This window comes from Carcharhinus amblyrhynchos, chromosome 7 (genome assembly GCF_965287045.1).
Source record: "Carcharhinus amblyrhynchos chromosome 7, sCarAmb.v2.hapA, whole genome shotgun sequence".
In the NCBI taxonomy this organism is placed as follows: domain Eukaryota; kingdom Metazoa; phylum Chordata; class Chondrichthyes; order Carcharhiniformes; family Carcharhinidae; genus Carcharhinus; species Carcharhinus amblyrhynchos.
In genome coordinates, this window is record NC_137330.1 from 52,817,686 (window position 1) to 52,845,247 (window position 27,562).

General features: G+C 41.9%; 1 protein-coding gene across 1 annotated transcript in view; it reads left to right on the top strand.

Moving 5' to 3' along the window:
• The window catches only part of LOC145344940 (exostosin-1-like), a 571,757-nt gene extending 554,950 nt beyond the window's left edge, over positions 1–16,807 (top strand). The window contains exon 12 of the mRNA XM_080192309.1: positions 12,309–16,807. Coding sequence (XP_080048435.1) covers positions 12,309–12,494 — 186 coding nt within the window. The 3' untranslated portion in view covers positions 12,495–16,807. The remainder of the gene's footprint in view (positions 1–12,308) is intronic.
• The last annotated feature ends 10,755 nt before the right edge of the window (positions 16,808–27,562 follow it).

Below are 27,562 nucleotides of genomic sequence, written 5' to 3' on the forward strand. Positions count from 1 at the left end.
AACATGATTTTAAAAGGTTTTATTGTACTTTATATTCACCAACTTTTTCACTCACTGTTAGCAGCCAGAGAAAAATATTCCTCCAAAGCTGAGGAAGATCCCATTGAGGAGAATACCAACTGTCCCTCTGCTATTTAACATCCAATTGTGATGTAGCCATCAGTAAGACAAACATTGGGATGGCACGGTAGCACAGTGGTTAGCACTGCTGCCTCACAGCACCAGGGACCCAGGTTGAATTCTAGCCTCAGGTCACTGTCTGTGTGGAGTTTGCATGGGTTTCCTCTGGGTGCCCCTGTTTCCTCCTGTAGTCCAAAGATGTGCAAGTCAGGTTGATTGGCCACGCCAAATTGTCCCTTAGTGTCATGGGGATTAGCAGGGTAATATGTAGTGTTAAGGGGATGTGGGCTGAGTGGGATTGTTATCAGTGCAGGCTCAATGGGCCAAATGGCCGCCTTCTGCACTGTAGGGATTCTATGATAAAATCCATGCAGATAAAGATAATAAATGATCAATCACACTAATAGCTGTAGTTTGCAGATCACCTAATAATGAAAAGGAGATGGAGGAAAAAAATGCAAACAAATTAGGGAAGTTACTAAAAAAAGTGTAACAATCACAGGAAATTTCCAATATTAATTGACCTGGAGAGATAAATAAAGGGGACCGAGAAATAAAGCTTTTACAGTTTCTTTCTAACCCATTACAAAAGAAATGCATCAAAAAAGAATTTGTTACTGAATCTAATGTCATGTCCAATGAAGCTATGTCCTATTTATAAGCTCAAACATGGACTGTGTTCCTGTGGAATCTTCAGGAACTGTCTTTTATATTTTAACATATAGACGCTGATGCCTGCCAACAGTCAAGCGACCCTTCCTTGTTTAACATAGACTATCTCATGTTGGGTGGTAACCTTCCTCTGATATGGACATACCAGGATGAATGTTATTTGTGGAATTCACACACACCATTGTTTGAAGTCCACCTCAAACATAGAATCAGTAGACCCAAGACTTCTCATTTCCAAGAACAATGCTTCACCAAAGGAGCTAAACAGATCAGTTACCTTTAAATATGAAAGAGCACTGAGTACCTCCTGTTGTGTCGCATTGTCTTTGCACTTCCCAACCATTCTGGTTAGATAATGCCAGTACAGGTCATGTGACCAAAACTGACTAGAGATAATGAGTTTTGATCTGTTGACCCAGAAAAGACCTAGGCAGTTTGCATGAGAATGACAGAGCAACAGCAGCAACAAGGCTGTGCTATCTTTGTCTTCTAAGAACCAGAAGGTTGCAAAATCTTTAAAACTTTCCAGCCTGATTCCAAAATTCAAGTTTATCTGTGAAGAAGTTGACCTGCTGGTTTGAAAAACCCAAAGTTTCACAACCTACTGAATATTCATCTATTTGAAGGAGTCCTGCACCAATCCAGATATCTGACTTCAGCTTTTTGGACCCATCTGAATTATAATTCAAGAGTTGAAAACATCACCTCTGTATCAGAGCCCAAACTAATGATCTCCTACAAAAAGCCAAACATGTGAACTGTTACTATTCATTTGGTTTAATACTTGTAGAAGAGCACTATTTTCTTTAATTGTGTCTTTCTTGACTGTGTGGTGTGTTAATGACAGAATATTTAAATTTTCCAGGATAAGTGTATGAATTAATACTGTATTTCTAAACCCCTGAAAGTCTGCTTTAAATTAACCACACACTAACGGGGAGCTTAGAAGTTCAGATATCTACCATTTAAAAACAGTGACACTTTATTGTGGAGATTAAGGGAAGGAAATTGAAGGTTTCGGTAAAACTTGCAAAGGGGAAATAAATCAGAGGAGAGAAGAGAAATAAAAGTGGGTGAGTCTCTTGGCCAGTGTTTCCCTAAATATTTTTCAATGTGACCATTTAAGTACTTAAAAATGAACACCACTCTCGATGCCAACAAAACAGCCACTTGATAACATTCAGTATTTAATTACTTAAGTTTGTACATTGAAGATAGATGTAAAATGCGTTACGTAGGTATGAAAATCTATATTTTAAAGTAATTTGTAAAAATGTTAATTTATGTACTCACCTGACCTAATAGGACAAATGTTGAGACACAGGCTCTTAAAATCTGCCAGCATGGTTGATACTGCCCGTCTCAACTCAGATTAGATATCCAAGGTTGATCGATATTCGAAATTAAGATCTGAGGCAGGGAAGTACTCTAAATTCAGCTTCACACAAATACGTGCTGGAAAAAGGAATCATCACTTTCAACGTGTGTTGTGCAATGTCAGATAGCCGATACCAAACAGAAATTCTGATGCAGAAACTGGAACTTACATTTTTTCAGAAATCACTGGCATGACATTTCAGTAAGCTGTTCAATTTCAGCTGCAGGCAAATCCAAGTTGCCAAACTGACATTGAAAGGGGTTTTGCATCCAATCGAACATTGTCACTTCCAGATTGGGGGAAAATTGTGTCAAGTATAAAGTGACTGAGATGGTCATTCAGCATTGTTTGATTTCATTGACAGACAGTAATTCAGAAAGTTGCAGGAAGGAGTCTTAACTTAACTTCAGTATAGTATTCTTCCAAAATGCAGGTTTCTTCATGAATGCTGTGATTCAATCATTCAGTTGAAGAATGTATGTGTTCTTTCCTTGCACATTTGTGTTTAGGTCATGTAAACAAAGAGCTAGATTCAGTCCCACTCTTCCTGGTCCACAAAAGAAAAGTTTTAGGGATGCCTCTCTGACTACAGACCAATAAGAAGTCTCACAATATCAGGTTAAAGTCCAACAGGTTTATTTGGCTAGCTTTCGGACTCTCAGGCTTCTTTATCAAAGGTTTCATCAAACTGGGCTTGGCCCTCTCTCCACTCACATTGTCTGTACCTTTAAGACTTGATTATCTGTAACGACTTGCATTCCAACCATTATCTTGTAAATTGAGTCTGCGTCTATGTATGCCCTGTTTATGAACACAGCTCTTCACTCATCTGATGAAGGAGCCTGAGACTCCGAAAGCTAGTGCTGCCAAATAAACCTGTTGGACTTTAACCTGGTGTTGTGAGACTTCTTGCTCTGCTTACCCCAGTCCAATGCCAGCATCTCCACATCATGGCTACTACAGAACAATTCCAGACTTGCTAAATAATAGGATTCCAATTTATATAATTTGGTTAGGTTTCTGCCTGTTTTAGGCAAACAGTCCATCTGTTTGCAGAGCCCTGCAACTTAAAATCAGAAATAATGGAAGGGATTGAGTTCTGAGGGGATAAGTAATCTGTTTATTTTAAACTTCTCACCCTCCTGGGGCTAAAATCGACCCCTATGTAAAACTATTGAAACAGTCACCTCAGTCTGGTGAGTATATTCTGCAACCTCCTTAAAGCACAAATTTTTTCAAGTACACCAAAATCATGGGAATACCATTGTCATCATGATGGAGTTTTATAGAACTCTGGTGAGGCCACAGCTGGAATACTGTGTGCAGTTCTGGTCACCACATTATAGAAAGGACGTGAATGCATTGGAGGGAGTGCAGAGGAGATTTGCCAGGATGCTGCCTGGGATGGAACGTTTAAGTTACGAAGAGAGGTTGGATTGGCTTAGATTGTTTTCCTTGGAGCAGAGAAGACTGAGGGGCGACCTGATGGAGGTTTTCAAGATTATGGGGGGCATGGACAGGGTGGATAAGGAGCAGCTGTTCTCCTTAACTGAAGGATCAGTTACGAGGGGACACAAGTTAAAAGTGAGGTGCGGGAGGTTTAAGGGGGATTTGAGGAAAAACCTTTTTACTCAGAGGATGGTGACAGTCTGGAGTGTGCTGCCTGGAAAGGTAGTGGAGGCAGGATGCCTTACATCCTTTAAAAAGCACTTGGATGAGTACTTGGCACACCATAACATTAAGGATTTTGGACCAAGTGCTGGCAAGTGGGATTAGATAGGCAGGTCAGGGCATTTCATGCGTTGGTGCAGACTCGATGAGCCAAAGGGCCTGTTTTGCACTGTAGTATTCTGTGATTCTGTGATCAAGCCCCCTGTGTCTCACCATAGCTTGAATATTTAGGCTGGAATTTTACCGTCCTCTCTGCCAAGGGAATCAGAGCGGGGCAGGGGAGAACCACAGGAAGGTCGTTGGAGGTTTTGGGATGAGCAAGGCCATAAAATCCCGCTCTTGCTGTCATTCCTTCTGAGTCACTGGTCAGATCTTGGAAATTCCTACTTAACCTTATACTGCTATCAAGTGACACCAACACAGCAATGACCTGCTCACTGATGCTCAGTTTGAGTTCCAGGAGGGCTACTCAGTTCCTGACCTCATTACAGCCTTGGCCCGAACATGAACAAAAGACCTGAACTTGAGGTGAGCTAAGAGTGATTGCCTTTGACATTGAAGTAGCATTTGACTGTGGCATCAAGGCCTGCTGAAGTCAATGGGAACAGGAGGAACACTTCACCAGTTGGTCTTACCTAATGCTAAGAAAGATGGCTGTGGTTGTTGCAGGAGTTCCTCAGGGCAGTGTCCTAGAGCCAACCATCTTCAGCTGTTTCATCAATGACCTTCCACCTATCACTAGGTGATAAGTGGAGATATTGACTATGATTCACAATGTTTAAAGTTTATTTATTAGTCACAAGTGAGGCTTACATTAACACTGCAATGAAGTTACTGTGAAATTCCTCTAGTCGCCAATATCCAGTGCCTGTTTGGGTCAATGTACCTAACCAGCTCGTCTTTCAGACTGTGGGAGGAAACCAGAGCACCCAGAGGAAACCCACACAGACACGGAGAGAACGTGCAAACTCTACACAGACGGTGACCCAAAAGGGAATTGAACCACGGTCCCTAGTTCCGTGAATCCCGCCCAGATTCCCATGAGGCAGCAGTGCTAACCACTGTGCCACCATGCTGCTCCATATTCAGCACTATTTGCAAATTCTCAGATATTGAACTAATGTGTGCCAATATGCGCAATACCTGTATAATGTTCAGGCTGGGGCTGTTTTGTGGCAAGTAACATGAAGATTTAGCTTTCTGACTTCCTTTCCTATTGATACATCATGGCTCACATATCCTCTTTCTCTCTCCCTTTCTGTCCTTCAAGGGGAGTTAGACTTCAACCACTCCCCAGCCTTCCATAGCAATCCACATTTACTGATTGAATCTTGAAATTGTTGCAAATGTTGTGATTGTAATCATTTATAGTGTGTGTGACTTTTTTAGAAATAAATAAAATATATTTGGAAATAAATAAAACACAAGAGCCAGGCAATGACCATCTCTAACAAGACAGAATCTCACCATCTCCCCTGGACATTCAATGACATTGCCACACTGAATCTGCCATCAACCACATCCTGGGGGATTACCATTAATCAGAAATGTTAAGTCAATGGAATATTGTCCACTAAGCTGAGCTCAGTTCCAACAACACTTAAGAGGCTCAACACCAACTAGGGCAAAGCAACCAGTTTGATTGGTATCCCATCCACGATCTTAAACATTCATTCTCTCCACCACTGTCAAACAGTGGCAGCATTGTGTACCACCCACAAGATCCACTCAGCAAGTCTCCTTCGACAGCACCTTCCAAACCTGCAACCTCTACTACATAGAAGGACAAGGGCAGCAAATGCCTGGGAACACCACAACTTGCAAATTCCCCTCCAAGCCACACATCATATTGACTTGGAACTATATTACTGTCTCGTCATTGTCACTGGGTCAAAAATCCTGGAACTCCCTTCCAAAAGGCACTGTGGCTCTGCCTACAACAGAATAACTGCAGTGGTTACCAGTCATGCTCATGTCACATGAAAGAATTTAAAAAAAACATTATTGTGGGATAATATTGTTGTCAGCACCTGGACAACAATAGTTTAAAGAAATGTTCCACCACCTTTTCATTGCAACTGGAGAAGGGCAATAAAACTCCGGTTTTGCTAGCATCATCCTTGTCCTGAGAACAAATGAACCACTTAAAAGTACTTTGATGGTGTAATTGTAAGCATATTAAAAAGAGCAACATGCAAACGTAGACTTGGAAATTCAATTTTCTAAGACTGCATTAAAGATAAAAGTAATTGCCATCTTCCATCTTGTTTGGAAAGCAAAGTCCGTATTGCTGCCTGAATTGTCCTTTTGAGCTTCACACATTGTGCACTTCCAACACTTCACATGAAGGTTAGAAAGCAGAGGATGAGATTTTCCAGGATTAGCATGTGTAACAATCAAATAAAAAAAAGCATTTTTGAAGTTGCAAGATAGTTGTTATCAATACCAAAATCAGTTTTATTCTTGATTTATTCATGGGATCTGAGCAGCATAGGCAGATCCAGCATTTGCTGCGCATCCGTAATTGCCCCTGAATGGAGTAGCTTGTTTGGCTACTTGAGAGGGCAATTAAAAGTCAACCACATTACTGTGGGTCTAGAGTCAGATCAGATAAGTATGGCAGATTTCCTTCCCTAAAGAATCGTTTTTACAATAAATAATAGCTTCATGGTCATCATCACTAAGAATAGCTTTATTTTGTAAAACTCTTGTTAAAATATGGGGTGCTTGAAGATCATTCCTAGTACTGAAATGAGAAGCCATTCTCACATTGGATACATTTGCATGCTGTTGTAACTGATAACCAGAACACAGAAGCATTCTCTTCCTGTGTTGCAGCGTTCTTCACTGAGATCCATAACCCAGTAGAAATAATGATTACAATTTTTATTGTAATAAAATCAGAAAATTCTGGGATATATTCAGCAGGACAAGTCGTGTTTGTACAGAAAGAAAAAGAATTAACATTTCAAGTCAAAAATCTTTCATCAGAACTGATTTTAAATAATGATATAGGCTAGGAAGAGGAAAAAGCAAAAAGATAAAGAAGGTCTGAGATAGAGTGAAAGGCGGGAGAGTTTAAGTGATAAGATTGTTGGTGCAAGGCAATAGGTGTTGGTACTAAACCGTGTAAAGAAATGAAGGATAGGTCTCTCGATGAGATGTAAATGGAAACAGCGGAATCATGGTCAGCTGCCATTTGAAAAATACGAACAGATGTTCTGGAATTGTTGAACCTATGTTGAGTCTGGAGGCCCTCAACAGCCTATTTAAACATTAAGGTGCTGTTCTTTGAACTCACATTAAGCATTGTTGGAACAGTGTAGAAAGCCAAGGTCAGGTTGGGAGTGAGGCGGTGAATTAAAATGTCAGCTGAGCAGAAGTTTAGGAACAAGCTTGCAGAATTAGCCGCCAGAATTCTACCATCCCATCTGCCATGGGAATTCTAGCAAGCAAGGGGTAGACAATGGGAAAGCTCGTGGACCTCGGGCAGGATTTTCTGGTCTCGGGTCGAGCGAGACTGTGAAATCCCGCCCAATGGAACTGTTCCACAAAGTGGCCTCCCAGCTTGTGTTTTGTCTCACCCAGCGTTATTTTTCTTTTGTGTTTAATTTCATAGAGTCCCGAGTGCAAAAGGAGGTCATTCAGCCCATCCAGCCTGCACCAACTACAATCCCACTAGGGCCCTATCTCTGCAACCCCATGTATTTACCCTTCTAATCCCCCTGACACTAAGGGTCAATTTAACATGGCTAATCCACCTAACCTGCACATCTTTGGACTTGGAAGGAAACCAAAGCATCTGGAGGAAACTCACACAGACATGGGGAGAATGTGCAGACCCTGCAGAAGTGACCCAAGCCAGGAATGGAATCCGGGTCCGTGACGCTGTTAGGCAGCAGTGCTAACCTCTGTGCCAGTGTGCAGCCCTATTTTCTGGAGGTGGTGAGCATTTACTGGGGATTTACTTGTACTCCTATAAAAAAGAGCAGGCACTCAAATCTGCGTGCCTTCCTTCCACGAAGAGGTCCACACCCAGGTGTCGCTGGAGAGGGAGGATGCAATGTCTGCTGATACATTTGCAGCCTTTCGCTAACAATGGGCACCTGGTTGGGGGGAGGAAGTGGTATTGATGATGGCTTCCGGGATGCATTACCAGCTCCAAGAATGTAATTTTAATTCAAATTGAAGTGGAAATATGTCACTGTTCCTTCACTGTTGCTCAGTCAAAACCCTGGAACTCTCCCTAATAGCAGTCTGGGTGTCCTGCTCCTCAGGGATCGCAGCAATTCAAGAAGGCAGTTCACTATCACCTTCTCAAGGGCATCTAGGGATGGGCAATAAATATTTGCCTAGCCGATGATGCTCTTGTTCCATAAATGGATTTTTTTAAATTTGTAAGTTGTTTTTGTTCCAGTGGATTAGTAGTAACTCCTTCAAATGGGGCACTTAATTATGGTTATAAATAGGAAAAGATTGAAATTGTGGGTTAGGAGGTGCATGTTTATAATGTCTTTCTATGAAGAAAAGTCTGTCTAGTTGGCTCTAGATATACCCTTCACCATCTAGCTTTCTGGATAAAATACCCATTATCGCCAAAACTGAGCAGCCAATATAGTTTGCTAAATTGAAGGGAGAACAAATAAATCACCGATTCACTTAAGTGCTTGGAACTCTGAACAGGGAGGAGGTAAAAGGTCAGGTATTACATGGTAATGTGCTGTGCGAAATGGAATGGATTTTTGGGGGTGATTGATGAACGGACCAGCTTGTTCGGAGGGAACGGTCCCTTCTGAATGCCGAAAGGGAAGGGTTTGATGTCTTTTTTGGCTTCACACTCAAATTAGGATCAATGACAGAGGATGATTGTTTGAATGTGTTAGCTGATGAGGTAGAAGATGAAGACTAGAGTAACCCTTCTGTGGTTCTGGGAGGGAGGAGAAGAGATGAGAGCAGAAGTACAGAAAATATAAGGGACATGACAGAGAGGCTTGCTAATGACAGTGGAAAGGAATCCTCAGTTAAGAAAAAAGGAAAACATATCAGAAGCACTGGTAGCTAAGGTGACATCATCAGAACAAATGCAATGCAGAAAACTGGGGGAATATAACAGAGACCTTGCAGGAAATGGTTATGAGGAACTTTAGTTAAGCATCTGTGCAAGTCAGTGGGCTTATAGTGGATATTCATGATAGATGTGTTTCCAAAAATGGGGACGAGGAAGTAAGTTAAGGAACATAAGAACATAAGAAATAGGAGCAGGAGTAGGCCATCTAGCCCTTCGAGCCTGCCCCGCCATTCAATAAGATCATGGCTGATCTGTCATGGCTCAGTTCCACATTCCCGCCCTCTCCCCATAACCCTTAATCCCCTCGCTTATCAAAAACCCATCAACCCGCGTCTTAAAAATATTTAGCGAGGCAGCCTCCACCACTTCAACGGGCAGAGAATTCCAGAGATTCACCACCCTTTGAGTGAAGAAGTTCTTCCTCGACTCTGTTCTAAACCGCTCCCCCCTTTTATCTTGAGGCTGTGCCCCCTAGTCCTACTGTCCTTTCTGAGCGGGAAGAGTCTCTCCACCTCTATCCTATCCATCCCATTCATCATCTTATACGTCTCAATGAGATCTCCCCTCATTCTTCTAAACCCTAACGAGTACAAGCCTAGTTTATTCAGCCTCTCCTCATAGCTCAACCCCCTCAACTCCGGTATCAGCCTAGTAAACCTCCTCTGCACTCCCTCCAAGGCCAAAATATCCTTGCGTAAGTACGGCGACCAAAACTGCACACAGTACTCCAGCTGCGGCCTCACCAATGCCCTATACAGCCGCAGCAAGACCTCCCTACTTTTATATTCAATCCCCCTTGCTATGAAGGCCAGCATCCCATTCGCCTTCCTGACCACCTGCTGCACCTGCAGGCTGGGTTTTTGCGACTCATGCACAAGGACCCCAAGGTCCCTCTGCACCGTCGCCTGCTGCAGTTTTTCGCATGTAAGAAATAGTCCTTCCTACCATTATTCCTACCAAAGTGGACCACCTCGCACTTGCCAACATTAAATTCCATTTGCCATTTCCTGGCCCATTCGCCCAGCCTATCTAGATCCTTCTGTAGACTCTCCACACCCTCCGCACAATTTGCCGTTCCACCAATCTTGGTGTCATCAGCAAATTTCGACACCATACACTCGGTTCCCTCCTCCAGATCATCTATATAAATGGTAAATAGCTGAGGCCCCAGCACCGACCCCTGGGGCACTCCACTAGTCACCAACCGCCAATCCAAATAGCACCCATTAACCCCCACTCTCTGCCTCCTATTTGACAACCAATCCTCTATCCACGCTAACACCCTACCCCCAACTCCATGCCCCCTTACCTTCTGCAATAACCTCTTGTGAGGTACCTTGTCAAACGCCTTCTGAAAATCAAGAAAGACCACATCCACCAGATCTCCTCTATCCACCGCCCTAGACACATCCTCACAGAACTCCAATAAATTTGTCAGACACAACTTCCCCTTAACGAAACCGTGCTGCGTCTGCTCTATCAAGCAATTCCCCTCAAGATGCCTCGCTATTTCCTCCTTGATGACGGATTCTAACATTTTACCTACAACAGACGTTAAACTAACCAGCCTATAATTCCCTGCCTTTTGCCTGGCACCCTTCTTCAACAACGGCGTAACATTAGCCGCTTTCCAATCTTCCGGCACTTCCCCAGAATCCAGCGATGTCTGGAAAATAGCCACCAAGGCATCCACTATCACCTCCGCCATTTCTTTCAGGACCCTCGGATGCATTCCATCCGGTCCTGGGGACTTGTCCACAATCAGTCCCTCCAGTCTGTTGAGCACCACCTCTCTAGTAACAACAATGTCATTGAGACCCTCCAGTCCTACCACCTTTCCATCACTAACACCCGGCAAATTATTCGCGTCTTCCTCCGTGAAGACCGAAACAAAAAAGTTATTCAAGACCTCAGCCATTTCCCCATCCCCTACCACTAAGTCCCCCTTCTCATCCTCTAAGGGTCCAACGTTCACCCTAGCCAGCCTCTTCCTTTTTATATATTTATAAAAACTCTTGCTTTTTTTTATATTAAGTGCTAGCCCAGCTTCATAGTTTCTCCTACCCTTCTTTATCAACTTCTTTGAAGGGCAGAGTGAGAGAGGACTATGTCAATGTGAAGGAAGGGTGAAAATTGGAAACAAAGTTTTCCAGTTAGGGGGAAGAGCAGTCATCAATGTAACATAAAAAAGAATCGAGGGTAGTGACTGGGCATAGCTAGGACCCACACATGTTTCCATTGCAGCAACTCGCACTTGGAAGAAATGAGTGGCATTAAAAGAAAATTGTTCAGTGTAAAAAAGTTTAATTTGGCAGAAGAAGGTGATGATGAATGGGAATGGTTAGACCTCTGTTCACAGAAGAAGAGTCTTCAGGCCATTCTGGTGGGGGTGGAGGTAAAGAGAGTTTGGATGTCCGTGGTGAAGACGAGATGGTTGGGTCCAGCAAGTTCTTAAAATAGGCTAAAATAATGAATCTACCAGGGCAGTCATTTTGGTTGTGTTGGGAGCAGGGTGACCAACCATCCTGGGGTCATCCAATAATTGAGGTGACTTCCCCACATCCCTCCAGGGTAGTATTGCCCCATCTTTCAATCCTCAAAATTTCACATGTACCCAGTATGCACCTGAGCATTTACACTGCTTCTGAGCAGGTTTGCCAGTCCCCAAACTCTCAAAAAAGCAGAGTTGGGGGATTATGAGATGTCAGAAGTTATCCAGAGGAAATGAAGTAATTAACACTTTGAAACGATAGTTTGATGTTCAGTAGTAGGGTTATAGTCCAGGGGTGAGATAGGTAGGGTCAGAGTTGCTGTTCATTCTCTGGTAGGTAGAGGTCTGTTTGGTAGACAGCAACACTGTTGACTTGTCGGCAGGTGTATGGACAATGCTAGGGTTGAACCTGAAAAAACAGAGTTTATTTAAGGTTAACTTGTAAATCTCAACATTAAAGTTCCATGACTGAAATACAACTGAAATAATCTCTCAGAGAGGATTCTCTTTTACCAGTTCAAGTTTTGCAATCAAAAATAATTTCCAATAGACTTCAAATTGAAGGCAGTATAACAACCCGGCCTACTAAAGTACAAACTTTCTACTTAACAAGTTAACAGGTTGCAGGCCATATTTTCCTACTTTGTATTTTTTTTTAAGATAATTTTTGAAAACATGATTCCTTCATGGGAAATGCTGAGCTGCTAGAACAAGTTATAACGACCCTTCTTGTATTTCTTTATCTCATGCCTGTAATGTGTGGAATATCCCATTGGCTTTAATCTCTTGTTAGATGTTATGGAAGCTTTTCAAAGCGGTATTGGAAGCATTTTAAATAACTTATTTGGTCTCTGGCCGTATTAGCTTAATTTTCATTTTTGAGTTTTGCCTTTGCATTTTCTCTCCAGGGATCAAAGACTTCCCGCTGGGCTGATCCAGATCATTTTGCACAACGCCAGACCTGCATGAACACTTTTGCCAGCTGGTTTGGCTTCATGCCTCTCATTCACTCACAAATGAGGTTGGATCCTATCCTTTTCAAAGACCAAGTGTCCATCCTGCGCAAAAAGTACCGGGACATTGAACGGTTATAGAGATCTGCCACAGACAATTGAGCTGGATTGTTATACATACAAGCCTGTGACAACTGGCTGTTGTATTCAAATAGAGCCCCCCCAAGTAATTCATGACATGACGACGCTGTAACACAGAAGAACAAGAATACTCCACTCTCTGGGGACCAAACAACAATGAAACTAGTGCAATCTGAAAGAAAGATAGCTGCCAGACAGGCTTTGGAGATGTTTCTGATCATATTACTGTTTTATTTTGTGTATACTGACTGACATCTCTGACAATCGTGCCTAATCTTTGAGGATTTTAGGGATAAATAACACAGCAAATTTATGGTCCAAGAATGTACATTTTCTATCTATAGCTTGCAGGGGGATTGGGAGTTCAGCTGAATACAAATCAGTTTTTGTTTTGTTTTTGCTTATTCTTATGAAAATGTAGCTGTCATCTCTTGTGTTTTAATTATTTTTCTGTGACAGGTGTGTCTTTCTAAATGGTCAAAAGTATAGTCAATGCAAACAAAAAGAAATGGTGTGTAACAACTCGATAACGTTACAGAATAACATGCACAGTTTATCTTTGAAATTATACTGCACGCTGAATTGAAAAAGAAATCTTAACAGGTGCTAATGATTGATTCACACCAACTGAATTCACAGCTGAATGAAACCATTGGTCCTGGATCATGAACCTTACAATATCTGAGAAGATTACGAGGAACCTAAACAATAATATTATGTTTTAATATAGCAATCGCTATTCTTAATGTATATTTAATATACAGTGTTTTCAGCTTTGTGGTCTAAGTAGATACAAAAAAGTGGGGCCAGTGGTGATGTCCTGTAGCCCATGGGTTTGGAAATTCTGGTGGTTCTGAGCAATCAGTTATGTACAGAAAGATTGTTGGAACCCTGGAAATACATCTTTAAAAATAAGTACTCCACATATCCAAAAATAAATAACAAGCCAGTTTTGAAATAGCATGATCCAAGGTCGCTTTTGCTAATAGTTGTAACAATGAATTTGTCTAGGTGACTGGTCGTTTGCCAGTTCTAAGCCGCTTTTTTTAAAATCCTTTTTCAAAGTATGCAGGTTAGATTTATAGATTCATTCTGATTGTATGCAAAATTTTTCAAAGAATAGCCACAAGTAATGTTCCTTTCAAATCTGATTGTATCACTATATATTGATTGCCAGACCAAAAGATTTAGAAATTCAAACAAAGAAGGCACTTTATGATGCTGCTGGTTTATCATTACAAATTTATTTAATACTCATGCGTCAGTGTGAAATATCAACATATTCACCTAGAAGGTTATTGCTGTGAAATAGCTTTTATGTTGAGAAACATTACAGGAGTCTCAGTTCTGTGACAGAAAGCCTCCTAATATACTGATCTTCACAAGGGTATTACTTTCATTTGGCCTGTAATATCTTCATATGGAGGTTCAATGGGCAGCAGATTAACATGCACTCTGGTTTACTTTAACAGCTGATTGCATTCTCATTTATATTATTAATGAAAAATATCAAATGGTTAATGGGATCAGGTTTAATTAGTTTAAATTTCTGGTATGAAACTGAAATTAAAATAATGAATTGTTGATCCACTCCGATTTGTTTATAGATTTGCTTTTAAATAACTCTGACCCATTCGTTGGTCCATTTTGTCTACGCTGATGTTATTTTTCTGGAGTATTAATTGTAGTCATTGGGAAGTTATGGTTAAAATTTGAAGTTCCGTTATCTTGCCTGATCCATAAAGAAATTTAATTTCTTTTGAATTATATCTCTTGACAAGATCTAGTAACTTGCTTCCTAGTTAAATACAGACAGTGTCTAGATTTTCTGGCCACAATGCACTCATTTTCTGCTGAGTTTGATCCTGAAGTGGATAGGGCCAATTATTCCCCTTGGAATGAGCACCAAAATGTCCTACCACCACGAATGCTGAACAGCAGCAAGTTGGCAAAAAACATTGTCACCCATATTTGGACAGTTGCACAAATTACCTGGAAGCACAGCCTCCACCATGTTATGTACTTTAGTTTCAGTTTAAAAACTGGATGCATAGGACATCTATTTGGTTCCAGCATCTAACATTCAAAGGTTAGTGAGAGTGGTGAGGGAGCCTTGCTGGTTCAATTATGGAGGTGATTGTGGAAGTATTCTTGAAGTGTGGCTATGCACAGATCCAAAGCAGAAGGAATAAAATATTTATGGAAAAAAATATTTTCTCCAAGCAAGGGCAGCACGGTGTCAGAGCGGTTAGTACTGCTGCCTCACAGTGCCAGGGAGCTGGGTTCAATTCTGGTCTTGGGTGACTGTCTAATGGGTGACATTCTCCCCGTGTCTGTGTGTGTTTTCTCCGGGTACTCTGGTTTCGTCCCACAGTCTAAAGATGTATTGGTTAGGTGGATTGGCTGTGCTAAATTGCCTCTTAGTTCTGGGGAATTATATGGGGTAATGGCGATAGGGTCTGGGTAGGATTGTTGTCAGTGCAGAATGGCCTCCTTCTGCACTGTGGGGATTCTATGATTCTAGCTCAGTAGCTGCCTTCCTCTTCCTGCTGTCCCCAATCAATGCAACTCCCCAGCAAAAGGTAGAAAGGCTATCTCCAATATTCAAGTGATCCTCAGGTCAGAAAGTTGGCCACATCAGGTGGGAACCCAGTGACTCTCCCGCAATTACTTTCTCTTAAAGGTTTCCCTCAAGGTGCTACACACTGACAAACAATCCTTTTTACAGGGTCTATTTATGGCTTTTTCTTTGCAAGCTTCCTATTATTGGATCAACATCCCAAGCTGTATATCAGTATTGTTTCTTGATTTAATTATGAAATAGTTTTAGTGTATTTTTCCTGTCATTTGCTTTATGTACATTTTATTGAGGTTAATTTGTTTCAGAATTTGTGCAGCATCTGATTTCTGAGAGGCTAGGTTAACTAATCTAAAATAACATTGGAAGAACAATTGCAAAGCTCATCCTTCAGCAGTTACAGCTCGACCGCAATACAAACATTTCCCAGAAGCCAGCATTGGCAATATTTGAGCAGACATTTCAGTGTAGGCTGCTCCTACAGGGACCAGGGATGAAGCCTATCAGAGAATTCCCCAATAGGGCTGCCATTCTACTGTAAAATATGTGTTCTACACAGCATGAATCAAGAACAGCATATCCAACAAACATAAATCATTAAAGAGATCCCAGTACAGAAAAATATACAAGTGAATGTATTCAAGAAGCATTCTTTTTCACCCAGTACGTTGTTTTCCTTCCATGAAAGCGTAATAAGCTTAAGATAGACTGTGGCATATGATATTACAATACTTCAATTGCTTTCTCTTTAATGTGGTGTTTCCCTCAAGTGCTACATGCTGACAAACTATCCTTCCATTTGCAGGATCTGTTTGGGTTTTTTCTTTGCAAGCATCCTATTATTGGATCAGGCTCCCAAGCAGCATATCAGTATTGTTTCTTGATTTAATTACATAATAGTTTTAGTTTTTTTTCTGACATTTGCTGTCAATGTACATTTTATTAATATTTGTTTCAGAATTTGTACAGCATTTGGTTTCTGAGTAACTGTTAATAATAACAACTTCAGATCAGCAGGGTGTCAATAATACTTTGAAGTGAATCTTTGCTGGGATAAATTTAAAATGTACTGTAAACTGGATTAGATTTTGGGTTTAGCCAGTTCTGAACTAATTATTGGAAAGAATGTAGTATTTAAATTAGATTGTGCAATGCGACACCCAAGCCATGTAGTGAAATATTTTGTTTGGAATGGTTCTCAGAAGTCAGTGCAAAAAATCAGCATGTCCTTGCACAGTGTATGCATTTGAGGCATAATTCTAATTGTTATCACAATGCAAGTTTGTGAATCTCAATTAAATACATCATGTTTTTAACATTTAAAACTACAATCAAATATTTGCTCATTTCAAGTGTTGCCTAACTGCATAGTTTTAACGTCATTGCACATATCTTTATTCAGTAGAGGTTAAAGTGTTGTGTTGCCAGATTTGTTCATTCTGACTTCTAATTTTAGTTTTGCCTTGGTTGTACTACCACATGTCTGAACTGTTGTACAAAATGCAATACTTGGTTCATTGTGGTCTGGTTTTTAACATGCTGGGACTATTAGAAGTCCTTACAGGTATGATAGAAGAGATATCAAAATAATGTAATGATTTCCTACGCCAATGTTATTCCCAGGTGGACAAGAAGAGATCCATCAGTAGAAACTTCTTTGAAATCCTGGGGTGCGTGTTCACATTCCTGCTCGGTCTGGCTTACATGCAAACCTGCCACTGCATGCAGCCGTGTCGCAGTGCTGAATCAGGAAGTGTGAAATGTACACTCTACTTTCCACTTTGCTTCTGTAGAGCAAGTTGCAGATTTTTTTAGATATAAAAAAACAAATACTGTAAATGCCAATTTTCTATAAATGATTCAATTTGTTGAAATAAATTGATTTTTAAAAAATGACAATGTTTTGTTAGTTTTTTTCTCATTCAAGTTGAAAAGCCAAGTAATTTTATGATGAAAATGGAACCCTGGTTCAAAAGACACTTCTACTTTTTGTTTAGAAAACATGGAGGACCATCAATTAAGTTTAGCAATAGAAAAGAAACATTCATTAAGCGTGAAAAAATGGATTATAATGCAAACTCCTTTACTTCCCCCTGCCTTATCTTAACAAATACACACACATTTTAAGATTAACATGGATTACTAAATACGGCTTAAAATATATTAATCTCAGTAACACAGCATCCCTATAAGTACACAAATTGGCTGTGGCCAAATATACACACACCACTCCAAATCCAAGTTAATGTCGATGGATTTCTCCTCAGAATCCCCCAGATGATTGTCACATGACAGTTTCCAAATTCCACTCCCAAAAACATGCTTTAAAATCTTTCACGGTAATGTTTCCTATTAATGGTTTGCATTCTGAAATTCAGTCCAGGTTTTCCAAATGACTCTTTTAAACAAAGCTCCCATTCCACTTCCAAAACAGATCCAGTATCCAGCCTTTACACCAACCCCTTAAAGATTTCTTTATCTTACCTGCTGTACAAACTGTTACAATTGCTTTAACTCTCAATTCCCAGGCGCTATTAAAATAGTTTCAAACTTTTGATTTACCTCTGAATTATGTATTCCCACTTTAAATCTGGTTATTCAATGGTCTCTTTAACACAAAGCATTTTCTTCACTCGTCCTTGAATTCTCCTGTTAAATTCCTTGATCTTTGATCACTTTAACTTTGGTCACATTAACACAATCTTTCTGTCCCAATTCCCTGGTTATCTGGATAGTAACTTTTTTGGGCAGCCTGCCTTTTTGCAGCTCCAAGCTTGTCCAGTTTTTCATCTGGCAGAATTGAGAGATGTTCACTCCCTAGTGTCCTGTCTCCAACTGCCAACAAATTCAGCTAAACTATGAACCAAAAGCCTCCCAAAGGGCCTCCAGTTGTTAATGCCAGCAAACTTCTGCTGGCTTATTTACTTTTCACATTGTAGTCCTCTTTAATTACACTAGAAACACAGTTAGAACTGAACCAACCCTCACACATGCAAACACCTTTGTCCAGCATGAATCTAACTATAGGGTTTACACTTCCTTCCATAGTGTGATGTTAGTGCACCTTTAACAGTTTTTAAAAAATCATTTCCTCTGTAACTCTCAGCTGAGGTCATTGTTGCCGAGTTGGCTAGAGATGTCCTCGTATTGCTCCTTCAGGGCTTAAATCGGGATTGTTTATTTTTAGTTTGAGAATTAGTTTTATGATCCTGCATTGTCAGGAAGAAGAATGTTTGCAGGTCAGATGACAGGAGCTCTTTCATTTTTAGTTCTAAGCTGCAGGTTTTAGAGATAGAAGGGACATCAAGCTAGAAAGATGTGTGTGTCTCTCTCTCCCTGGTTTTGGAAACTATGTTGGTTAGCTCAAAGACTTCCTGGAGCAGAAAATCTGCTTCTGCTGGTTTGATCAGAGATCCTGATGTCCTGGGAAGCTGTTCTGACTTCAAAAATTCTGAGTGCATCAGGAAACCTATAGCATTCATCCAAAGGATTCTGATCCAGTATCACGTGAGCATTAGTCTTTACTGTGTTAAACCTGTGCAAAGGGCTGTTTATGGGATAGGTTTGATTGGAACATATTAGATATATTTGTTGAGGGCGAGACATTATCATGGTTCTTTTATGTTGTTGGTAATTGATAGAAGTTATTAAAGTTATTATTACTATACATGTTAACTATATTCTTAAATAAACTTAGTTTGATAAAAAAGCTCCCTAATGGGTCATTGGAATCACACCTGAAGTGAAACATATCATGCTTATCCTAACTAAATTCAAGATGCAAACTTAAGATCCAGGCAGGCTACATAAAACATTTTGGAGTCCCTAACTTGAACCATAACAATAGAAATATTAAATTAAACTCGCTTAAAATTACACCTTATTTCTAATGTTTATCAATGCAAATATGAATCCCTTAAAACTACATTTGTTCTCCTAACAGTAGTTACATAGGAGTAGTAAAACCAATGTCAGGCACTTGCAGCAAAAGTTAGTAGATCGGTGAACTCACACCACTCCTCTTATATTCCTAATTCTAAGGTTCATCCTGAACACATCCAGGTGGAGAAAAAGGTTAAGGCTCACACTCCTCTTTTTAGTGGTTTGTTATAATATTGATGAACTTACAAACATCAGTATCCTTCTCCCCTAGAGTTAGGTCATCTGCTGATTAGCATCAAGTTTATTGAATGTCCAGATTCTATGGAATGCTGGGAGACAAGGTTTGGCCAATTTCTGAAAACTGTCCATCACAAATAGTATTTTCGAGTATCTTCTTTGGGCTGTTAAATATTGACTTCCTGAATGTATTTTTCAGAAACCCCAAAAAATTGCTACAATGTGTTTTCTTTCAATTGGTCCATCTTAAAATCCATAAATCTTCAATCCAATTGTTAATTCCACTCAGGGGACAGGATTTTGACAACAGCCTTTCATCATTTCCTCTTTTTCTCTTTTTACCATTTCCCATGCAATTATAATTCCAATTCTGAGTGCCAGCAGTGAGCACACAAAACGCATTGGGAAAATCTGCCATCAGCTGACAATGCTGCAACTATGAGTGGCCTGTAATGGATCTCCTAGTCAAACAGTAAGTGTCAGGACTTTCCATCCCAACTCAAATGCCCTAACGTAAGACTTAAGGAGAGGACAAAAGTGACACCAGCGTTTTCCAAAATTAAATTTAAACTATAAATATTTCACATTATATTGGTTTTAGTTAATCGCATGTGCACCATCGTCATTTGTTGAGACTAGCTTAGTCAGTGAGCTAAATGTATTGGTACACCCCGTTGACAGACATTTATTGTGGAGTTAGGTACATTTTCTTCATTGTGGAAGAAACAGTGGGCAGGATTTTCTGTTCCTGATAGCAAGATTTCCTGGTCCCACTGAACGTGTCCCCCACTTCCCCCACCAATGGCAGGTTCCATGTCAACATGGTTCCATGTCAACATGGCCAGTGAACAATATGCAAATGGCCATTGACCTTGGTTGGACTCAAAGATCCAGTCTGCGGACAATGGTGAGGTGCCTCTGCCACTGGAAAGTTCGCCATGGGAGGGATGTGGAAAAATCCCAGCCAATGTTTTGTTCTTCATTCACGCTTTACTGAAGTTCATGTTGGTGTCCAGGGTTGTACTCACCACACTATGAGATTATGCACTGAAAGGAACAGTGTCCGAGATGTTGTAGGTGAATCAAAGCCCTCTAAGGGCCGTGCAACCCACACTCTTGAGATGGACTCACATTTGGACAGTGCTGACATTGTCCTTTGAACCCCCTCATTTTCTTTCCTTGACCGACTGTCCCCAGCACTCATCCGCCATAGCTGGATACCAGGTTCTTCCTATTTCACTGCTCCATGCTCCCAACTTTGCCATCTATCCTTCCCTGGATCCTTCTTCCATGTCCCTAACCCACTCCAAAACACCCTTATGCCTGAATTACTCTTGCCGGTCCCTAGCCTCCATGCAAGCTGCTCCCCTCACTTGTGCCATTGAGTTAAACAAACTTGAGTATTGCTGAAAAAAGAGACATGTTGTCAAACCTATTCATCTTGCACTCATCAGGACAGAATTTGCAAGAATACCAATTGTAAAGGGAACAACAATTTATACTACATGAGAAGAGACTGTTGATTGGTCGGTAAGTGGATCCTAATTAGTAGAAATATTACCATGATGAATACGAGAGGGAGCAGTTAACTGCCAATGTTTTTAAAACATTCAAACCAGGCTGGTTGACTATGATTGATCAAGGCATTGCAATGGCGAACAAACCAGGGAATAGCTATCCTTTAAGCTTTTATTTAGTTGAATAGAGTGCAAAGTTTATAAATGCTCCTTCTGTCTGCAAAGGACAGGCTCCCTGTGTGAATATATGTAGCTTCTAGCACATGTAAATGAGCTATGCTGAGAGCCCAAAATAATCTTAAATTTGTTGTCAATGTTCTTAGTACAATCAGGATTGTTTAGCAAGTGTTGTACAATTGCAGAATCACATCTAATGTTGGACACAATGTTTTGCATTTTGCAAGCACAGGCTGGTTAGTTGTGACCAGTGCTTTGCCTGTTGCAAACAGCCAAAGGAATGTGTTTATACAATTCACCAGTCAATGGATGCATGGCCTACATATCTGACATCACACTGGCGCTTAATTTCAAATACCAGATTACTCCTTTATGTGATAGGCAGAACATCTTTTTGGCTTGATGGTAGCACCATGTTAGTGCAGAACAGCAAGAAAACCACTGACCTCAGATATACTGGTACTAAGCCCGCAGGGGCACCATCTTTAGATGATCATGAACTGGGTGCCACAAGACTCTTGTGTGTAGCTGACATTATCCTGATTGGAGGGGTGTAATTAAAAAATATTTTATGCTAATGAGTATTCATGGCATGCAAATGTATTACAAGCTGGATCCCACTACAGGCTGGCAGAATGCACGCAATGCTGCCACTGCCTTTATCTCTACATTTTAACCAGCTGTTGAGAAATTAGCATATCCCATTACGTTGAGTTAAGACATCCCGCAAGCGATATTTTCTGCTTTTGTGGGCTCCACAAAATTTTCCCCAGTTTTTCTGTTGCTCCTCACTGCAAACATGCTGCACCGCCACAGAGACAATGTGCGGGACCACAATATGCCTGCACCAGGATGCTGCTATTTGTGCAGCAGACTCATCAGTCCAAAATCCTAATGGTTACAACACAAAAAGAGGCCATTCAGCCAGTTATATCTGTGTTGGCTCCTAAAAGGAGCAATACACCAAGTACCTCTCCCCCATCTTCTTCCACAAGTTCTTCCTTTTCGAATAATAATCTAATTTCCTCTTGAATGCCTCAATTTGATCCTGCCTCAACCACACACTCAGGCAGTGCATCCCAGATCTTAACCACTCACTGTGTGAAATAGGTTTTCCTCATATTGCTATCGCGTCTTGTGCCAATTACTGTAGATCAGGCAGTGTCTGCAAAAATGCAATTAATATTCTAGGACAATGACCCTTTTCAAAACTTCTAGGCCTTATTGTGTGACTATTTTAACATTCCTGCTGGAGTTGCAGCAACAATGTACACATACGGAGAGCAGGAACAGGCACAATGTGTCAGAAGGTGTTGGAGTTACAATCACACTCATTTAAGGAAGGAAACTGACTGTCCTCAGCCAATCTGGCCCACATTTCACACAGGTTGGGGGTAGAACTTGACTTATGATAGTTTAAAACAAATTGGTGATCATTTTACATCTCCAAATGGAAATAAAAATCAAGAGAGATGTAAAACTGGCTACTAGTTTACAATTACCCATTTTACATTATTGTACAAAGTCATAATCTACCCATTTGATTCATGACTAGCCTTTGAAATGAGCTATCAGTTGTGTCTAACCATTAAGAAGACCCACAGTCAACTTCTGGGAAACTACAGGTGGGTAATAATTTTGGTCTCGCCAGCAACAAAAACATGCAAAGTAATGATTCTCTTTTAAGTTCAATTCCACTTGTTGAAATATAGTTGAGTCTCACTAATCTGCCTTGATAAAATTCTGCTGTCATTGAATGAATTTTAAAATAACAATAGCAAACAAACAGTTCTTTGCCAAGTAAATGCCCTCAAAGGACGGGCTAAAAATATTCACTATCGAGATTGATAACTTACAAAGTAGGTTACAAAGAAAAACAACCTGCATTTTGAAGACATCCTTGCAGAAATTAACAAAGCCAGAAAGGTTTAACATAAGAACATAAGAAATAGGAGCAGGAGTAGGCCATCTAGCCCTTCGAGCCTGCCCCGCCATTCAATAAGATCATGGCTGATCTGTCGCTTTGTTTGACTGTTTAGGAGAATGAAGTTCATGCAAAGTGATTTCCAAATAGTGCAAAACCCCATGGACAGAAACTACTGAATCATCCAATTAAAACCAGCTCACTGCTTTAGTAACCCAACACCTCTATTCCACAAAATTGTTAGTGTGGAAGGAGTTCATTTGGCCCATCGTGTCTGCACTGGATCTTCAAATAAACAACCCACCTACTCCCATTCCACTGCCTTCTCCCTATAATCATGCATTTCTCCTTCTCAGGTAACAGTTTAATTCTCTTTTGAATGCTTCAGTTGAACCTGCTTTCACCACATTCTCAGGCAGTGCATTTCAAACTCACTGCATAAAAATATTTCTCTCATCTCACTGTTGTTTCTTTTACTAATTACTTGAAATCTGTGCCCTCTCATTCTCGATCTCTTCTCAAGTGGGAACAATTTCTCCCCATCTACTCTGTCCAGACCTCTTGTGATCTTGAATTAAGTTGGAAGGAAATAAACACAATAAGTATCACAAGAGAAAAAGTACTAGGGAAACTAACAGGGCTAAAGCATAATAAGTCCCCTGAACCTAGTGGGTTGCATCGTATGATATTAAAGGAAATAGCTAGAAAGGAAGTAGATACACTGGTAATCATCTTCTAAGAACTTTTAAACTCTGGAAAGGTCCCAGATAGACTGCTGATGTAATACCCTTATCTAAAAAAGAAGGGAAAGATAAAAGTAAGTTACTACAGACTAGTTAGCTTAATATCTGTCATTGGGAAAATGTTATCCATTATAAAGCATGTAACAGCAGAATATTTAGATAAACATAAGGGGCCTGATTCTCCCAGCCCGCTGCGCTATTCTAGCAGTGCAATGGGCCCGCCAGGAGTGGTTCACTTCAGCAGGGTTTACAACAGCTCCCCACTAATGGGGAGCTGGCAGCACAACCCTGCTGGAGTGAACGGAGGCCATGGAGGCCCCCTAGGAGGTCAGGGGTGAGTGGGGGTGCCACCTGGGCTTTGCCAGTCTGGCAGTGCCAGCCTGGACCACTGGCACTGCCCAAGGGGCAAAGTGTCAATGTTCAAGGGGCATCTTGGCACTCCCTACTGGGCATCAGGTAGTGCCAAAGGGGTCAAGGTCTATTGGGATGAAATCGGTGCGGGTGGGAGGCCCCACTGCTACTCTGCAGTTGGGATCTGTGGCAGAGGGAGGGAGGGAGCTGATCGGAATGGGCCATCGCGCTGGGGTGTTGCTGCTGGGGGAGGGGGTTCAGGGCTGAGGGGGGGAGATCAAGGCAGGCCAGGGCTGGCCCAGAGACATCCAGGAGGCCAGCAATTGGGGGTTTGGGGGGTTCAGAAGGCAACATTGCAGAGTCTGGTTCAGAAGGCAACATTGCAGGGGGCTGGCCAATGATCAGGCTGGCCAGTGATCAGGAGATATAAGAACATGAGAAATAGGAGCAGGAGTAGGCCATCCAGCCCTTCAAGCCTGCCCCGCCATTCAATAAGATCATGGCTGATCTGTCGTGGCTCAGTTCCACTTTCCCACCCTCTCCCCATAACCCTTAATCCCCTTGCCTGTCAAAACCCATCAACCCACGTCTTAAAAATATTTAGTGAGGCAGCCTCCACCACTTCAACAGGCAGAGAATTCCAGAGATTCACCACCCTTTGAGTGAAGAAGTTCCTCCTCAACTCTGTTCTAAACCGCCCCCCTTTTATCTTGAGGCTGTGCCCCCTAGTCCTACTGTCTTTTTTGAGTGGGAAGAGTCTTTCCACCTCTATCCTATCCATCCCATTCATCATCTTATACGTCTCAATGAGATCTCCCCTCATTCTTCTAAACTCTAACGAGTACAAGCCTAGTTTATTCAGCCTCTCCTCATAGCTCAACCCCCTCAACTCCGGTATCAGCCTAGCAAACCTCCTCTGCACTCCCTCCAAGGCCAAAATATCCTTGCATAAGTACGGCGACCAAAACTGCACACAGTACTCCAGCTGCGGCCTCACCAATGCCCTATACAGCCGCAGCAAGACCTCCCTACTTTTATATTCAATCCCCCTCGCTATGAAGGCCAGCATCCCATTCGCCTTCCTGACCACCTGCTGCACCTGCAGGCTGGGTTTTTGCGACTCATGCACAAGGGCCCCGAGGTCCCTCTGCACCGTCGCCTGCTGCAGTTTTTCGCCCCGTAAGTAATAATCCTTCCTACCATTATTCCTACCAAAGTGGACCACCTCACACTTGCCAACATTAAATTCCATTTGCCATTTCCTGGCCCATTTGCCCAGCCTATCTAGATCCTTCTGCAGACTCTCCACACCCTCCGCACAATTTGCCGTTCCCCCAATCTTGGTGTCATCAGCAAATTTCGACACCATACACTCAGTTCCCTCCTCCAGATCATCTATATAAATGGTAGATAGCTGAGGCCCCAGCACCGACCCCTGGGGCACTCCACTAGTCACCAACCGCCAATCCAAATAGCACCCATTAACCCCCACTCTCTGCCTCCTATTTGACAACCGATCCTCTATCCACGCTAACACCCTACCCCCAACTCCATGCCCCCTTACCTTCTGCAATAACCTCTTGTGAGGTACCTTGTCAAACGCCTTCTGAAAATCAAGAAAGACCACATCCACCGGCTCTCCTCTATCCACCGCCCTAGACACATTCTCATACAACTCAAGTAAATTTGTCAGACACGACTTCCCCTTAACGAAACTGTGCTGCGTCTGCTCTATCAAGCAATTCCCCTCAAGATGCTTCGCTATTTCCTCCTTGATGATGGATTCTAACATTTTACCTACAACAGACGTTAAACTAACCGACCTATAATTCCCTGCCTTTTGCCTGGCACCCTTCTTAAACAACGGCGTAACAGTAGCCGCTTTCCAATCTTCCGGCACTTCCCCAGAATCCAGCGACGTCTGGAAAATAACCACCAAGGTATCCACTATCACCTCCGCCATTTCTTTCAGAACCCTTGGATGCATTCCATCCGGTCCTGGGGACTTGTCCACAATCAGCCCCTCCAGTCTGTCGAGCACCGCCTCTCTAGTAACAATAATGTCATTGAGACCCTCCAGTCCTACCACCTTTCCATCGCTAACACCCGGCAAATTATTCACGTCTTCCTCCGTGAAGACCGAAACAAAAAAGTTATTCCAGACCTCAGCCATTTCCCCATCCCCTACCACTAAGTCCCCCCTCTCATCCTGGCAGTGTGAGGCTGCTGCACATGCACTGATCTCTGCTGTGACAGATTGGCACATGCACAGTGGCCCACTCAGCACTAGGCTGCCACATATGCGAAAATATGCCCCCTGATTTTCAGTGTGAATCTCCTTCAGGCACTCTGCATAATTCAGAGTGTGGGAGATTCATTTTGAAAATTCCTCTTAAAAAAAGTGAGAATTATTCCCAATTTTACACAAATTTGGCACTTAGAAGTTTATTGGAGAATCCCAGCCACTATAATGAATCAGCAAAACTTCATAAAAGGGAAACATTCTGGGCAAATTTATTAGAATTCTTCGAGGTGAGAATTAGCAGGTCAGATAAAGGGGAACTAGGCGATGGAATACACTTGGATTTCCTAAAAATGTTTCATAAAGTACTGCACAAAAGTCTACTTAATAAGACAAGACCCTATGGTGTTAAGTGTCGTATGTCAGCATGGATAGAGGATTTGCTAACTAATAGAAGACAGAGAATTGGATAAGGGGAGTGCTTTCAGGATGGGAACCTGTAACTTTGTGGAGTACCACAGGGATCAGTGCTGGGGCCACAATTATTTACAATATACATCAACGATGGGGGATGTGAATATACTATTGCCAAGTTTGCGGATGATAGGAAAATCAGTGGAAAGGTAAGTGGTAATGATGATACACTGGGCAAGATTTTCCAGCTGTTCCCATGAGGTTTTTATGCCTTATGAGACAGGGTAGCTCCCCATTACTGATACCGCCCCCCCCACCCCACATTGCCCTTGCAGCCTGGCTTCTCACAAAACAGGACCCCAGGACCTTTTAATCATTCCCATTACTGCCCCTGTGTTGTAGCTGTCTCCCACCCAGTTTACAATCCAGTCATCTAAGGTTTGAACACTAACCCACATGGAGGAACCAGGAAGCTGTGCCTGTCTTGGAGCAAGGGACAACCCGATACGAAGGGAAGGTAAGGCCTCTGAGCTACCCACCCAGACATTCCAACCTGCAACCACCGCCCCCCCGCCTCCCCTGATGGTCACAGTAACCCTCAGTCCTGGCCTTGAGCTGCATTTCTGCATATCCCCATCATTCTCTATAGTGCCCCTTGAATGTTGGTCTGCCTGAAAAGTAATAGCTCATCTCCGATATCCCCCTCAGAGGTGAAGGCACCAGTTTCACGTTTATATAGAGCTGTTGTAAATGGTGCCAATGTGACGTTACCCCGTGCCTGCTGAATATTTGGTGTGGTATCTGGAATCAGTGTTCACTGATGTTCTGCTGATGCATTCCAATGAGTTTCACGCCCTACCTGGCATGTTTTGCATCACTCCGCAGGCAAGGTTAGGTCAAAGTCGGAAAAAGCGATCTTGTCGGGTGGGAATCAGATTTTTTCAAACGCTCTGCATTTTGAGCCCACACCACCATTCCTGCAGGTGGATCGAGTGGGCTCAAG